Consider the following 17526-nt stretch of genomic DNA (forward strand, 5'->3'; position numbering starts at 1 on the left):
AAGAAGACCCCGAAGAAAGTGAAAACCGCGCACGCGCGGAGACATCGAATAGAAAATACATTGTACGACATTTCTCCGGCTTAGTGTTGTGTTTTTTTTTTTACTCTCCGCGACGATCGAGCACGATGAAAAGTCTGACCCCGGGGAGGACTGGATCGGGCAAAAGTTTCTCTCTCGTTGCGCTTTGTAGCCGATTCCGTCTCTCGCGACAACTCGCGCCAGCCGGGAGTACAGTGGCACGGATTAATTTATGCCGCTCGGAGCGTGTGCGACGCATGCGCACGTGTGGGTGCAGAGACACTTTCTCCACGGTCGAGGTCTGCCCCCCACCACGGAGCCCGACTTCCTCCAATAACAGATCCGACTTTCTCTGGTTTCACGGCGCCGGTGGTGGGGGTACGGTGGCGGCGGATCTAGCTGCGCGTTGCGTCATGTCGAGCGTGGGCACGACGATGACGAAGCGAAATAATAATGCGGAGGTGTTAACGAATTATTAACCAGCTCTATTCGTAACACCGGGGGGATTAGCCGAGCGTCACGCTAACGCGTGTAACCGAAACTCGATGCAGGGGACGAAGATGTCGTTGCAACGAGAAAAAAGAAAGTCCTGCAACGATAATTTAAGATTCGACGTGATTTCTAGAAAAGCTCGTACGTGACAATGATTAAACCGTTGGTCGTACGTGTCTTTCGGTCTGATGGACTTTTAAGTGCGGTCCACTTTGTGGGATTGGTAATATCTGTCGATACTCTGAATACAAATACGTAGATACGTACGAAGGAAAGGAGAAATCTTGTAACTATTATTAATCGTAAGATGAAACTATGTCGGATAAGGGACCCCTGTTGAGACGATGGTAACATAGACGAAGCCGATTTAACAAAATATTAATCAACTTTATTTGTAACGGCAGTGGTTAACAAAGAAAGGTAACAACAACATTGTATAAAAAAGAAATATACATAAAGGACGGAATACGTTAGTGTTGTACAGGGGAGGGCACCTTGATGAAGGAAAATGAAAAAGGAGCCAGTGTCAGTCGATTAATCCTTGGGATACCTTAACTCTGTAGAACTTAGCGTACGGCCTAAGGTAATATATACAGCGGCTTATTTTACAATACTCTTTCTCTCTCTTTCAGAATGATCTTTGTACAAGGATCTTACGGAATGACGATCACTGATTGGGGAACGAGAAGTTGGCTGTTTGGGTGCTCTGATTGGCCAATGGCGGGGGCACCAGGTCCTGGCTGATCGTCTGAGCTTTCGCCTCGGACGATCTGTCCCACCTGACCTTGTTTTCGTCCATCTGAGGTTGTTGCTGTTGGCTCTGGGGGTACAGCTTCGTGACCGCACCTGGTCTGTAGGATGCTACCTCGGAACCTTTGGCCTGGCTATCTTTACGATCCTCCCATCCGTGATGATGATGATGATCCTCCGAGGGGAACCATTCCGATATCCAGACTGGTTTCCAGATCTTCTTCCAGGCTGGCACCCAGATCTCCTTCCATGCTGGTACCGAGATCTGCTTCCACGCCTCCTTCCACGCCAGCTTCTTGTCCGGTATCCAAGCAAGCTTCTTGTCGGTTTTCCAGATCTGTTTCCAGGCTTCCTTCCACTCGAGCTTCTTGTCCGGCACCCAGACCAGCTTCTTGCTCGGTTTCCAGATCTGCTTCCATTCCTCCTTCCATATCAGCTTCTTGTCGTCCACCCAGATCTGCTTCTTCGCCGGTTTCCAGATCTGCTTCCACGCGGCCACCCACTCCAGTTTCTTATCAGGCACCCAGACCTGCTTCTTGGCCGGTTTCCAGTACTTCTTCCAGAGCGGTTTCCAGATCAGTTTCTTCTTCCAGAGATCGTGGCTGGTGTACTGCCAGCCGTGGTGATCCGTACCGTGGAAATGCTCACCGGGTATCCCGATCTTCACCCATTCGGGTACCCAGAGCTTCTTCCAGGCAGGTACTTGAATCTCTTTCCATACCGGCACCTGGATCTCCTTCCAGACCGGTTTCCAGATCTTCTTCCAAGCTGGCACCTGTATCTCCTTCCAAGCTGGTACCTTGATCGGCTTCCAGATCGGTTTCCATATCTTCTTCCACGCTGGTACCTGGATATCCTTCCACACCGGGACCTGGATCTCCTTCCACACCGGTTTCCAGATCTTCTTCCACGCTGGCACCTGGATCTCCTTCCACACCGCTTTCTGCGTCGGCACCCAGATCGGTTTCCAGATCTTCTTCCACGCGGGCTTCCAGATCTGTTTCTTCGCCGGTTTCCAGATCTTCTTCCAGCCTGGTTTCCAGATCAGCTTCTTCTTCCAGTAGCCCTTGTCGTGGTGATCGTCGTGGTGTTCATCGATCGCCGCGCCGCCGCCCGATTGGCCGTAACCGCCGCCAATGTCACTGCCCCCCGAATGACCGAAACCGCCGCCAATGTCGCCACCGCTGCCCCCCGAGTGACCGAAACCGCCGCCAATGTCACCACCGCCGCCGCCGGAGTGACCGAGGGCAGCACCGACGTCACCACCGCCGCCAGAGTGACCGTAACCTCCGCCGATGTCGCCACCACCGCCGCCAGAGTGACCGTAACCTCCGCCGATGTCACCACCGCCGCCTCCAGAATGACCGTAACCTCCAGCGATGCCACCACCGCCGGAGTGACCGAAACCACCGCTCAGATCACCACCGTGACCGCCCAATCCACCGCCGAGGTCACCACCACCGTAGCCACCGATATCACCACCATGGCCACCACCCAAATCACCACCCCATCTTTTCTGTGCTTCCGTTCCATACCTGCGTAAAATATTTTCAGAACCGATTTACGGTTTATCGAAACGTTCGATTTAGCGGATGGAATTTTTTTTCTTAAAATTTACTAATTGTTTTAGCAAAGGGAACCTCAAGACCTCGCCGATCTTGACAAAATTTTTTTTGGATAAAACACACTTATCAAAGGACAAACGAAAATTGGATTTAATTATAGTCAACGATAACGGTTTCGTGCGATTTGTTGCTCATATTTTTCATTCTCCGTTTAACTGATCGTATAAAATAAAAGAAAGAGACTTTCATTGTTATTTTCACGTCTAAGCGATAGTTTGTCAAGCGTTCTGTAACCTTCGAACTGGTCTTGAATTTCATGTAGATAAAATTGATCAATGAAAAATGAACGTACGGAATTTGCTGTTGAGGTTGTTGCTGAGTCTGCTGCTGCAACTGATTCTGATTCAACGCTTTGCTCGCCACTAGTGCGGCATGCAGTAGCACCGCTAGCACAGCCTGTGAACAATTACACGAACATTACAGGAGAGTACAAATGGGGTATCTTCTTCGATCAAATTATTTCGAAACCCCGGGTGTACAATTTCTGGAACATCGACAAAAGTTGAACTACACGACCGTATATAAATAAACAGTTCCTCTTTATGGCTGTGTAAAATACGCGACCAGTAACGACTTTCGAAACTCGCGATCGATCGATAATTAGGTGACACGTTTGTTGACAAATACAACGTTGAACGTGTTCGCGGTTTCCGGTTTCTCGGCGACTTTTTCATTTCAACGCGACCGACGATTCCAAACCAATGTCGAACGATCTCGATAAAAAAAAAGGAGAATGAAACTTTAAATTCACGGTGGCCCCGCGGAGACTTTCGTGGTATAGTTCGTGAGCGAAATACGGTAGCCATCCTCATCATCTCGACCGTGGTTTCACTGATTCGTATTAATATATTTCCAGTCACGATTCGTCGACAACGACTCTGCCAAATCGAATATCAACGAAGATCATACTTCCTGAAACAATCTCAACGGTTTATTAAAATCAACATCTATTGCCAAGTGAATCTCTTATCGTGGTGGTTAACGAAGTACCTGGGAGCAGCAGGTGCGATCGAGTAGCGGTGATCTACGTGGTTTGTTGATCTACTATTCGTTTACGGATAATGGTACCGAGAATCGGTCGCACGGTTTGCCACCGTAAGATCACTGTTTCGTCGATCGTGGACACTCGCTACTTACTCCGGATACAGCGTGCTCGAAGCTCCGATCGTTCGTTTTCAAGTTTGCCTAACCTTCGGCCGGTAGCGTCGAATCGCTCGAGAAACAACCCACGGTGCTTCCTCCCACCCTACACCCTCCCCCGCGAACAATGAACAACGATGAGTGATATCAATGCAAACTGACCGCGCATCCCGGGCGAATCCTCATATTTCTCGCAATGCCGCCCGTTGGGCTCGGGCCGCGTACTCTTGTCCCCTAAGTGCAGGAAAACGAAACTTACTTCGTCCAATCAGCGGAACGCCGTAGTTATATAGGCGCGTATTCTCCCCCAGCGGGAAGAAGGTGCCTCGTGGTGCGCTCACGGGGCCCGAAGGTGGGTCGTAGGTGGTGGTAAAATCGTTCTGGTGGTGGTGGCAGTCCCCAGCCTGGAGGAAACGGAGATGGTGGTGGGTTTCTACGGACGGTGCGTTACGGAAAGCTCGTAGCGATGGATTGGATTAGTAACCCTTACGTTCAACTGGAGATTTCGCAGAAATTTAGGGTAGAGAGAATTCGACCGAGTAGTGTCAATTCGTAAGAATGTTCGGCCGGTTGCGTCGTTGGAAAATTTAATTGGGTACGTTCGTCGCGAGTTTTCGAGGTTAACTCGGAAATATAGTAACTAATTCACGAATCAGTTATTCGGAATACGTGAGTCATAACTTATGGGTAGGTGATCAATTTGCAAATTGAAATAAGTAACGTTGAGATTGATCTGTGGAGTAATTACGTTACAAACTGAAATAAGTAGTATGTAATTGATCCAGAGAGTGATTGAGTTACAAGTTGAAATATGTAACTTACAGTTTTCTAAAATAACTAATTTACAAATTGAAATAAGTAACGTTCAAGTTATCTCTAAAATAACCAATTTACAAATTAAAATAAGTAACGTTCAAGTTATCTCTAAACTAACCAATTTACAAATTAAAATAAGTAACGTTCAAGTTATCTCTAAACTAACTAATTTACAGATTAGAATAAATAACGTACGACTTATCTCTAGAATAATTAATGTTTTTAAACTAAATCAATGTCACGTGTATCTATTGTCATTTTCTTTATCGTATCATCATTTATCACTATAGTTCTTTTTTCGAAGTTAAAGAATGTATTTAACGTTAAACTCTGCACACGATATGAAAGGTAGACAATTTTTGTTTCAAATATTGAATATTTTTGTACCTTGTTAAGCTACCCTAAGAATAATTGTGAACTTTTCAAGTTTTCTTAATTTTGGATTTACCCTTAACAATCGTTACCTCTTTATAAGAACTCTCCTTCTAACCTATAATCTTTCAACTCGAACAAAGTAGTTACCTTTCGCAAAATTGCGATTGGAACGTAATTTGAAAAACAATTTCTTAACGAGACAAATTGACTCTTTCAGTGTTAACGGTCAAGCCGTGTTCTTGATCGCGAGCGAGTCGAACCCATCGCTGGCGCCGCTCTCCTTCGTCCTCGCTCGTATCCACCTCCCACGAACCTGGTGATCTTTCTTTGCACCACGGTGGGCCATCGTTCCGGAGAAAGTGATCGGGAACGGTGATCCGGTCGAGCGAGTCAAAGCGGTTTCGTTCTCTCTGTATTTACGCGGACTCTGTCCAGCGAAGGCGAAGTTCACGGGACCGCAAGGTTATGCATCAAGGTTATACCCGGTGCTCCAGATCGCCCGACGACCGTAGAGTGGTGGAAAGAAATCGAGCGTGGTCCCCTCTCGCGCACCCCACCCCAACCCCCGACCCCCACCCCTACTCTCCTCCCTCGATATTCGGTGGATTCTTTTTTTTATTCCACAGACGGTTCGATCGATTTTCGAGGCGGCGTCGATGCTCGTTCGCGACGGTTTCTCTTCCGGAAGGCCCCGGGGCTGGACCATCGCCGCTTTTCCTTTCACGCACCCTGGCCCCCGAACCGGGGGCCCTAAACGCTGTCGGGCCCCGGGTACGCGATCGAATCGAAAACGATTCGAATTCTTTCGTACGACGGACGACGGAATTCCACGCGAGTAATTATTGCGTATACTTCATTTTATCTTTTATTTATTGTGCCACGTGAAGTATCGAAGGGAAGAGAGAGAAGAGAAAATTAAAATGAGAAAGGAGAATGAAAAGTAGAGGAGAATATTGTGGAATGAAGAATGAAAAGTAGAATAGAATAATTTGGAATGAAGAATGAAAAGTAGAATAGAATAATTTGGAATGAAGAATGAAAAGTAGAATAGAATAATTTGGAATGAAGAATGAAAAGTAGAATAGAATAATTTGGAATGAAGAATGAAAAGTAGAATAGAATAATTTGAAATGAAGAATGAAAAGTTGAAGAGAATAATATAAAATAAAGAATAAAAAATGGAATAGAATAATATGGAGAAAATAACGAAAAGTAGAATAGAATAATACAGAATAAAGAAAAAAGAAAAGAATGAAAAGTAGAGGAGAATAATATGGAATAGAGAAAAACTAGAAAATAAAAAGTAGAATAGAATAATATGGAATTGAAAAAAAAAAGAAAAAATAATTGAAAGTAGAATATAATAACATGGAATAAAGGAAAAAGAAAAGAATGAAAAGTAGAATAGAGTAATATGGAATCGAGAAAAAAGAAAAGGATGAAAAATACGATATAATGAGAAAAGAAACAATAATACAAGATTGATATACCGTCTACGAGGTTTAACGATCTACTGTCTTAAACAATTGGAACGTTTTGTAGAAGAATACTAGACGTTCGATGCTATGTTCGCGGTACCTCGATAAAAGTAAACGAACTCATCGGGTGCCCTCCGTGAGACACGATTAACGAAAAATTGTATTTCTTTTTTCGTTCGAGTGTGAGATGCAAGTTTCTGTACGCGATTGAACTTTACAGACGATTTTACACCGTTAAAACGAAAGTATTCGCGATAAATCGAACCGTGGAAAATCACGGAAGTAATTGTCGCTGCGAATCACAGTCATTCGGTCTCGCAACGCGCGAAGCTCCGCCTTTTAATGGGGAAATGAATACTTCCTCCGTTCGTATGATTTCTAACGCCACCCCTCCCCTTTCATTAATTAAGCATTCAGACGACCGTGGAGTTCGTTAACATCCGAATAAAATTTGCGCGCGACTCGGTTCGTAGAATTTTATCGCTCGTTAAGTAATGTCTACAATTTTTACGCGACAAAAACGCAATCGCTTGCGCAACGTTCGTTTCAAGGTCGTTGGAGGTCACCAGAATACGCGAAAGAAAAAGAATCTTTCGAAGCGAAAACGTTTCGAACCGGAGAACCGCGCGAACGTACCGCGTCCGATTCTCGAAACTTTCGCGAGATTTAATCGTCTTAAACGTACCGACACGGAGGTTATGGTCGCGTTGGCTTGTACTTGATAAGCTCGTAAATCGGAGACGCCTCTCTACAGCGAAAGCACAGACCGAGATCGGTGAAATAAATGCAGAAATCACTTTCGTTGTAAAATCGTCGAATCAATTTTGAAATTACTTATATACAGACGAAAACTCTTCGGAGAATTTGTGCTTTTTTGGTGCACGCAATCCCGACTAAAATTCATCTCCACGAAAACGAGCAATTTCTAAAAATAAATTAAATAAAGACGTAATACTTCACTGAAAAAAAAATCTAGTTCAATTATGCAACGAGTAAGATTTCATTTAATCTCTTCTCTGTTAATACTAAAATTACTAAAGTATTACTATTCGTATCAGACCACATGTGTATTTTTGAAGCTGGATGGGGGAAAAAAGATTAATTTACGAGTACCATTGGTTGCCTATTTTGATAATTATTGAATAATTTTAAAAAACAGTTTGAAACAAGTCAAATCGACCCTTTTGGTAATTCTAGTGACAAGGAAAGTAAAGAAAAAGTTTGTTTAACTTTTTTGTGCAGAACATTTTCCAAAATTTGTACAAACAACGAGCATATAGTATATACATATATAAAAAAAAAATTATCGTTACCCATAGATTGATCGTACCTTGAATCTAATCGAGTTTTCAAAGAAATCTATCTGTGCACATAGATGCATAAAAAGAAATTTTGTTTTTTCAATAGCATTAAAATTATTTTTCCGTAAGAAAATTTGTCTCGATCACTTTCCTTCCTTGCGTTCGAGAAAGCGATAGACGAAGGAAGTGAAACCGTTTGACAGTATGTTTATGAAGTAATCAACTGTTTTGTCTAAAGGAGCTTGAGTTTTCTTGCGTTGTTTAATTTAGCCGATGGTAGCGATAATCGGTTAAATTTCTGCGTGAGACAGACGTACGCGTGTGCTCGGATGAAAGTGAATTCTTTGCTTTACGCTAGAGAGTCGAACGACGTCCGAGAGTTCACGAAACCGACGATTCCCGCCATTCCGGTTCTTAAATCGTTCGGCGACACCGCGTGCTCCAGATTTTCGAATCCAGACGCGGGTGCGATTCAAAAGACCGTGAACGTTTCACCTTTCATCGGATCCGGGATATTTCCGCTTGACATAACCGTCTCCAGCGGTGTTTAATAAAAAAAAAAAAAAAATACGAACGGAGGCCCGCTGCGCTCTGGACCTGAAAGCGACGATTCTTGGAATTCCATCGCCGTGCCCCTTATCGGCTTTCTGTTTCGCATAGTTCTATAATTGTACACCATAAATTAAACGTAGCTTCGGAACGACTGTCGTTTGGTCACGGACGATTCGAGATCGAACACCTCTTGTAATTAACTGTACTATATTTTCTTCGAGGAGTAAATATAGAAAAGAAGAATAAGAAGAGAAAGAATTTTGGAGTCCATTTCGTCGAATTATTTCCTCATTCAACTGGGTAAAGAAACCAAAAATTCCTTTGTTTGAAAGAACATTTCTTGTAGTTAACTGTACTATATTTTCTTTAAGGAGTAAATATAGAAAAGAAGAAAAAGAAGAGAAAGAATTTTGGAGTCCATTTCGTCGAATTATTTCCTCATTCAACTGGGTAAAGAAACCAAAAATTCCTTTGTTTGAAAGAACATTTCTTGTAGTTAACTGTACTATATTTTCTTTAAGGAGTAAATATAGAAAAGAAGAAAAAGAAGAGAAAGAATTTTGGAGTCCATTTCGTCGAATTATTTCTTCATTCAACTGGGTAAAGAAACCAAAAATTTCTTTGTTTGAAACAAATACAAGATATAGGAAGAAAAATGGTTGAATACTTTTTATTGAATTATTTCTGCAGTTAATCACTTAGAGCGAGCATTATACTTATTTACTAGACGATGGGGTTAAAATAATTACTTTAATGACCTCATAGCTTTCGATCATGATATTTTCGTTCTCTTCGGTGGCAGTAGATAACAGTAATGCCTAATAAGGAAAATAGGTCGAAAACGCGCGAAAAATCGACCAGAGGCGCGTTGGTAACGATTAAATATATGTAATTATATAATGAAATTTGGTCACCAATTTCCGCGATGAATATAATCTATTAATTTCCATACAATTTAAGTAAGCTGGTATCGTCGAAGAAAAATATAACGCAAGGTCGTTCTTCAATTTTTCTTCGACAATAAGCGTGGAATTTTTTAAACACAAGTCGCTCTTTAAAAAATTCCACGCTCGCGTAATATTGTCTCCAATTATAAAAATAGGTTGTAATTATAAATTCTGCCTTCTTGAGTAAGTTTAACGTATAATGTATATCACACTAGTATATTAAAACTGAATATTCGCAATGTTATACATACAGGGTGTCTCAGAAAAACCAAAGATACCAAAGATATGTTCATAAAGAAACTATTTCACACAGAAGAAGACTTAACGCAATACAAAATAATTTTTCCATCCCCTTCTATACCGAACAGAAGTAACTCGTGAGAAAATATTTTTCACACCATTAATTGCTCCACGAAATATTCCACGTTGTATAGAAATAAAAATTCGAATTCGATTATGAAATTTTCGAGCCACCTTTCGATCGATTCCATCGTTGAAACTTACGATAGAATAGATACCTGTTTGACGCACGGTGACAATTTTATAAATTTCTCACGACAACGTTTCCATTTGTCAAAGTAAAGAGAAAGAAACGTAAAACGTGTGACGTGTACCGTTTGCTAAACGCGTGGGCCGAAATTGAAGTGTAACGTTTGAAATATTCCAAAGGCGGGACGGTAAACAATAGATGGTGTATTTTAGAAATTCTTGTTTCCACTCCGGATATTTCGACTGGTGAACCCTTGTGTACGTACACGAGTTCATAATTCGCTTTCTAAACGTTTCGTTTCCTCGAGACAATCCACGATTCCTCTTTTTCACGATTTTTTGGCTCGTGTATCGGGTGGGGAAAAAAACGCGGGAAAATTCAAACAGTTCGCGACACGTTCCCGGAAACGTGAGTGTCGTTGATCGTCGTCGATCCGGAGATAAAACGCAATCAATACGAGGAAAAATCGTTTCGTTCCCTGGTATTTGAATTTTACTCGTTCCTCGAGGCAACGGTTTTCCCGATAGATTTCTTTTTTCTTTTCTTTTCTTTTTTTTTTTTCTTTTTCTTTCGCGAGAACCACGTTTCACGCAGACACTTCACCGACGTCGCGCGCGATCAATTTAAATCTTTATACGAATTTCACTTCGTAGAGTGATTTCATCTCTTACATATGCCCCTATCTCGTACGAGACGACGATAATCTACCGAGGGAACGAGCCAAGCGGGTGCACGGAAGAAAGTTCCATCTTCTCTATTTTACGCACGATACATATCTCTCTCGGGGCCTACGGTTCTCTCTTGTTTCGCGAACGATCCCAGCATTTTGCTTTCTACTCATAAAAAAAGAGCAGTACACGAGATCGCCGAAAAATCGCCAACGAATCGGTGTTGCCGATCTCGAACCGATTTTCCAATGAAATCGGTTCTCTTGCAACCGATAGGTCAATTTTTTTGGGCAGACGATTTTTTTTGTGCAAAATCCGATCGGTAAAAAAACGATTTTCCAAAAAATCGGTTCTTTTACAAGGATAGATCAATTGTTCGGTCGACCGATTTTTTCAATGAAGAATTTCATCGGTACAAAAAAACATTTTCCAAAAAATCGGTTCTTTTTCAATGTTAGATCAATTTCTTCGATCGATATTTTACTGTGAACTGATTTTTTTGGAAAAAAATCGATAGATCAATTTCTTGGTCGACCGATTTTATCGCGAACCGATTTTTACAATGTAAAATCTGACGGTTAAAAAAGAAAACAAAATTTCTCTTTTTAAATGAAAAAGACTTTTTTTTAAATTTTCGCTTTCACGTAAGAAACTTTAATCGTATATTTACACAAGATGGCCGAAGAATGTCGATCTCGAACCGATTTTCCAAGAGATAGATTCTTCGTATCGATTTATCCAGTGAACTTTCTATCTTTCGATTAGAAAAAAATCGACATCTCTACAGGATACTAAAAAACGTGCAATCGTGGATTGAACTCGTTATTCGAACGATAAATCGAGCGAACTCCTAACTGAAAAGTTACATCTCTCTTGACAATACGAATCGAAGTGAAACGAGGAAACAATGACACGAACGAGTCTGGAAATTGCCTCGTTAAAAGTGTTCGGCTCGATAAGTGGCCACCGGTGGATAAAACACCATAGTTAGACGAAACGATGCTTTTCAATAACGTTACCATACGTGGCCCGTGCTTTTTTTTCAACGGTTCAACTTAACGACCGTTGTGGCACCGGTATTAATCACCGGTGAGTCGTTATATCTTTTTTATCTTGGCGAGCAGCTGCTTGTTTTAGGTATTTTTTTTTCTTTCTTTTTTTTTTCGTGCCCGCGTAATGTCGCGCGAGTGAAAGGCGCCCAAAGTGATTTCCATCCAAGCCATGGCGTCCAAGTCTCGTACGCGCGCCTACTCACGTTCGCGTGTCCATATAAACAAACATTATCGCGTTACCTAATCGTTACTACGGCCCGTCCATTGACAATTAACACCTTGGCACGGGTTTTCGCCAATTATAGCCGACGCGGATCGGTTCTCGGACGAGATACGCTATCTCGAACACACGTATCGGGAATGAAATTATACGCGGTACGAATATTTCGTAATCCGTACAGTTTCGAACTACATGCGACCGTTTCGATACGTAGCCGGGTCTCTACGAAAGGAGACACTCGAGCAGAACTTCGTTCCTCCCCCCCGAGCTTTTATTTCAACTTCCGCGAAAGTGTCTGCTGGATTTATAAACACGTTTCCTACGTAATTATTGTGCCATACAGTATCCCGCGATGGCCACTCATTGAACGAGGGACGCGTGTTGACCGCAGTGTCCCTCTCGGCAACGAGCAAACGGGGCATTCGGACCCAGCGGACCCAGCGGACCCCGCGTAAAGGGCCCCTTCATTTATTCTTTACTTCTTCACTTTCAAATTTTTTTTTTTTGGAAAATAAGCGAACGCAACAGTACCAAGGCATTCGAATTTTTGAAAATTACTTTTAGAATTTTATTGATTTTGCGGGAAATTTGAATTATGAGAAACTGATTGAATTAATCGAGTAAATGAAATTTAGTTCTTTGAAAAATATAGGTCTTCGAAGCACCGATATCTGAAAACTTGAAGCGAATTGTATTTTAAGAGAAATCGTGGGCCCCTAGTTAAGGCCCCTAATTGAGGCCCCTTATTGATAGCTCCACTTCCACATTTTATAAAAAATAACCCCAAATGAAATTGTACTGGCCAAGGTATTCGAATTTTTGTAAATTATTTTTAGAATTTTATCGTTTTTTTGCGGAAAATTTAAATTATGAGAAACTAACTAAATTAAACTTAGTTTTTTGAAAAATATAGGTTTTCAAATCATCAACATTGGAAAGCTTTTGAATTATATTTTAAGAAAAATCGTGGGCCCCTTATTGTCAATTCCACTTCCACGTTTCGTTAAAAAATAGACGATTTGAATTTTACTAGCCAAGACACTCAAATTTCTTAAGATCTGGAATTATTCTGATCGACGTTTGAAATTATTACCACAAAATATAGTTTTCAGAAAAATGTACGTTCGAAAAATTGTTTAATTATTAATTTCGAATCTAGAATACAGGTACTGTAAATATATTACACCACGGATACTAATATATTACACTATGGACACCACAATACATCACAACAGTAACAGTGGGCTCCTCAATCTCTAGGGTCGTTATTGGTTACCACAAAATACAGTTTTCAGAAAAATGTAAGTTCGAAATATTTTTTAATTATAATTTTAATTATAATTAAATTTTCAATCATTTAATTATGGTTTAGAATCTAGAATACAGGTACTGTCAATATATATTACACTACGGACACCACAATACGTTAGAATAGGAACAGTGGGCTCCTCAATCTCTAGGGTCGTTATTGGTCACCCGAGCCAAGAGCTGTTTAGCGTGCAATTAGCGCGTCCTGTGTGTGTTTTCGTTCGTTATACCGAATTCGTCTCGGCGCACGGCCACGTTGGCTCGCATGCGAGAGCAGCGAATACCGTATTAGTATATTCGCGTCTGATACTCGGAACATCCGCTTGTTCCAGTCCGGCAGAAGCCCGGTGAAAGTAACGAGGATACGAAGGGGCAATTGATGTAACAGCCTCGCTCTGGACTTTGGTCCGTCTCGTCATTTCATTACGGATCGTAACGCCTTTTGAAACTGGAATGGATGGCCAGCTATCGACCAACAGGCGTGTTCTGGATTAGATTAATTAACGCAGGTGAAAGGTATTGTTCGTAAGTACTTGGTATTGAAAAATGGTAATTAATACGAGATAGGGTGCACTGTTCGATGCAGTTCGAGATTGGGTACAATGGAACTGTTTTAGAAATCATGGTGTCACGTTTATTAATCGTTGGAGAGTAGATGAGTCGGCTAGTTCGTTAATGGAGAAACGTTTGTTCGTGATTATTGAGAATTATATTGCTGGATTGATTTGATATTTTTCGATTTATCGATACCTATTTGGAATATAGAATACGTGTAAATATATTATACTACGGATATTAGGGATGCTATGATACACCACGAGTACGATAGATACCCTGGTGTATTGTGGTTAGGGTAAGTATCGCGATATAGAGAAAAATAGATACCCAATTACCTTTACTGTGGTACCAGTGGTGTATCTGTGGTGTTTATACTGGTATTTACACTGTGTTATGGTATAGTATGAATACTATGGATTAGTGCAAATATCACACATTCGTTACTGGTCGTCATTGGTAGAGTAGCACCATAGATGTCTTCTTATTACTGTCAGTAATACTACCATTATTATAGATAACAGATCACCATAGATGTCTTACTATTACTGTCAGTAATACTACCATTATTATAGATAACAGAACAACCATGGTCTATATTATTATTGCAACGATCATCGTAAAGATCGTGACACAGCTTGGATACTATAAACACTCGTGTGACACAAGTGTCACGATACACCGCGAACATTATACCCATTCTCACACTATAGACACACCATGGACACCACAAACGTCCTATTATCGAGTTATCATATTTTGTACAAGCCCGTACCGAACACGATCCCATTCACTAGGAAGTGTTAATTGTTAAACATTTTTTATCACATCCTCGCTGGAAAGCGAATTGCATAACTCTCCTCGAGTACCCGGTACCAGGTTGCAATTTCCTGGCACGCTGTTGCATAGATTCCGTGCACACGTCTATCTTCGCGGAATATAAATAAAAAAAACCGGATGCACCGAGTTCTGTGGAAGGATTACGACGATTTGGGAGAATTTTTTTTTCTTTTTGTTTTTTTTTCTTTACCGCGGTGAGATCGCGAGTGACACCGAAACAAGGGTGAACAAAGAAACACCGACGCGTCTGGCGTGAAACATAATTATCAAGGTTCGCGCCCGAAGAGCGTCAGAATGCGCTAATCGTCTAGCAGGCGGGTTGCCATTAACTTTCTCACATTCTAACAGCCGGAATGTTCTCAGCGAGCAGGAAGTGTTATTCAAATCGCGAGTATTGTTGAATAAAGTTTAATCGGTCGGACCTTTTTGGTAGAATGATACGTACGATTGATGACTGTCTACTTAACGTTTCGAGGACTTCGATTCGAGTAGTATGTATTTTCTGTGCTTGTATCTGGTACATATTGGTTTCTTTTTAAAATTGAGCAAAATTAAATATACCAGTTGCAGAATGAGAAAAAGGAGAATTTTATGTAATTAAAAAAAGAAAAAATATTATTTGGAAATTTTGAAGAATCCCAGTGGAGTATATATATTATGTATTTTTTAAATTAAAAGAATTAAATACACTAGTTAGACGATTGGGAGAAGAAAAATATTTATAATTTAAAAACGAAACATAGGAATTAAGAATTTTGAAAATTCCCACGCTTAATGGAAGCACAAAAATATTAAGTCAAATATTAAATATTAAATTGGATTTCTTATTTCTCGGAAAAGTTTGTGAAATTTTTTCCATCGGAGTCAAATTAACTTTACCTTATTGTAACAATTACTCCATTCTATCTGTCGAGGTTCAAGTCTTGGAATTTCATCGGTTTATTTTTTCTTGCAGTTTGTGGACAATAGTTCACATATCGTTACATACCAAGTATTTACAAGAGCATGCATTATTACAAAGAACTTTCACAGAATGTGATTCAATTCCAGCGTAACACGGGTGTCCTTCTATTAATCGAGAAAAAAAATTATTCAAGGTGGAGTCGAGTCTGTAGGTATTTATTATACCGAAGAACATTTTACGAGCAATGTAACTTACCAATGGACATAAATTTTCCAGATCGTGATCGGTGAATTTCTACGCTGAACCTTGACATTTGGTACACCATATATGAAGCTGAATGGGGAAAACGATGACCATCGGTGACTTCTCTTAAAGTACTGGCCGGTTTCATCGAGACTCTAAATAAGGCATGACCAATTAAATATTAAAAAAAAAAACGTTACTTTCTTACAAGATTTTTTTATTTATATTAATTTATTAAAAAGTTTACAGTAGTGACAGCAACTATTCGACGAACGTTGAATATTTTTATCGAATCGATAGATAACGAAATATTTCATGCATAGGTGAAAAGTATGAGGGAAATTTTCCAAGATCTTTAACTCGTAATATTCGTTACAGTGCTGTTGATTGTTTTAATTAAAAAAAAATCAGATTTTCACGCTTCAGTGAATTTTAAGAGGCGACGCCATTGGATATGTGGAACAGCCGAATCGAAAGGAAATTTCTGGCGGCGCGTCTAAGAGGTCATCAAGGTCAGATGAATGTCTTTTCCCATGTGAATCGGTCTTTTCTTTCCTGGTTCCCGAGACGTGTGTCGCGGCGACGCTTCCACAGCGGGAAAGTCACGATCGTGAAATGTGTACAACATCCTCGACCGAGGTACCTACTCCTGAGGTAGTATAACGAGAAGGAAACCGATGCGCACGAGCCATGGGTTTCCGACTTCTAAACGAGCGAGCGCGTGCACATGTTTCCGCTATAACGAATAGCTAGAGAGCTGGAAGATGCATCGAAGACGAACCTTTTGGGTCGAGAGTGAAACTTTACTTTTCGATACACCGACATGATCGAGCCAATTAAGTATCACCTTACGGATCACGGATATTCTTCGGGTAGATGTACCGTGGTTCCGTGAGAGACCCGCCAGACTTCCTAATAATGTTTTTCCAGAGATAAAATGGAGTCGTTTGCAGAGGCTCTAATAACATTTTTCTAGAGTAGAAATGGAGTCATGCATAGAGGCTCTAATAACATTTTTTTAGAATAGAAATGGAGTCATGCATAGAGGCTCTAATAACATTTTTCTAGAGTAGAAATTGAGTCATTCGTAGAGGCTCTAATAACGTTTTTCTAGAGTAGAAATTGAGTTATGTATAGAGGCTCTAATAATATTTTTCTAGAGTAGAAATGGAGTCATGTATAGAGGCTCTAATAACATTTTTCTAGAGTAGAAATGGAGTCATGTATAGAGGGTCTAATAACATTTTTCTAGAGTAGAAATTGAGTCATTCGTAGAGGCTCTAATAACATTTTTCTAGAGTAGAAATGGAGTCATGTATAGAGGCTCTAATAACATTTTCCTAGAGTAGAAATGGAGTCATTCGTAGAGGCTCTAATAACATTTTTCTAGAGTAGAAATGGAGTCATTCGTAGAGGCTCTAATAACATTTTTCTAGAGTAGAAATAGAGTCATGCATAGAGGCTGTAATAACGTTTTTCTAGAGTAGAAATGGAGTCATGTATAGAGGCTCTAATAACATTTTTCTAGAGTAGAAATGGAGTCATGCATAGAGGCTCTAATAACGTTTTTCTAGAGTAGAAATGGAGTCATGCATAGAGGCTCTAATAACGTTTTTCTAGAGTAGAAATAAAGTCACGTGTAGAGACTCTAATATTTTTTTTAGAGTAAGTCTATTACAGGTAAACTGTTCGTTTGTACTATTTATAAGAAAAAAATAATTTTTCCAGAAGCACACGATAACTTGTTACGTT

At 40.6% G+C, this 17526-nt stretch overlaps 1 protein-coding gene across 1 annotated transcript in view; it reads right to left on the bottom strand.

Moving 5' to 3' along the window:
* Window positions 1-884: 884 nt before the first annotated feature.
* The window catches only part of LOC143148395 (uncharacterized), a 43085-nt gene continuing 26443 nt past the window's right edge, over window positions 885-17526 (bottom strand). The window contains exons 3-4 of the mRNA XM_076314697.1: window positions 3178-3281; window positions 885-2795 (exon numbers count right to left, since the gene is read on the bottom strand). Coding sequence (XP_076170812.1) covers window positions 1178-2795; window positions 3178-3281 — 1722 coding nt within the window. The 3' untranslated portion in view covers window positions 885-1177. The remainder of the gene's footprint in view (window positions 2796-3177; window positions 3282-17526) is intronic.

The sequence above is a fragment of the Ptiloglossa arizonensis genome, chromosome 6 (assembly GCF_051014685.1).
Source record: "Ptiloglossa arizonensis isolate GNS036 chromosome 6, iyPtiAriz1_principal, whole genome shotgun sequence".
Taxonomy (NCBI): domain Eukaryota; kingdom Metazoa; phylum Arthropoda; class Insecta; order Hymenoptera; family Colletidae; genus Ptiloglossa; species Ptiloglossa arizonensis.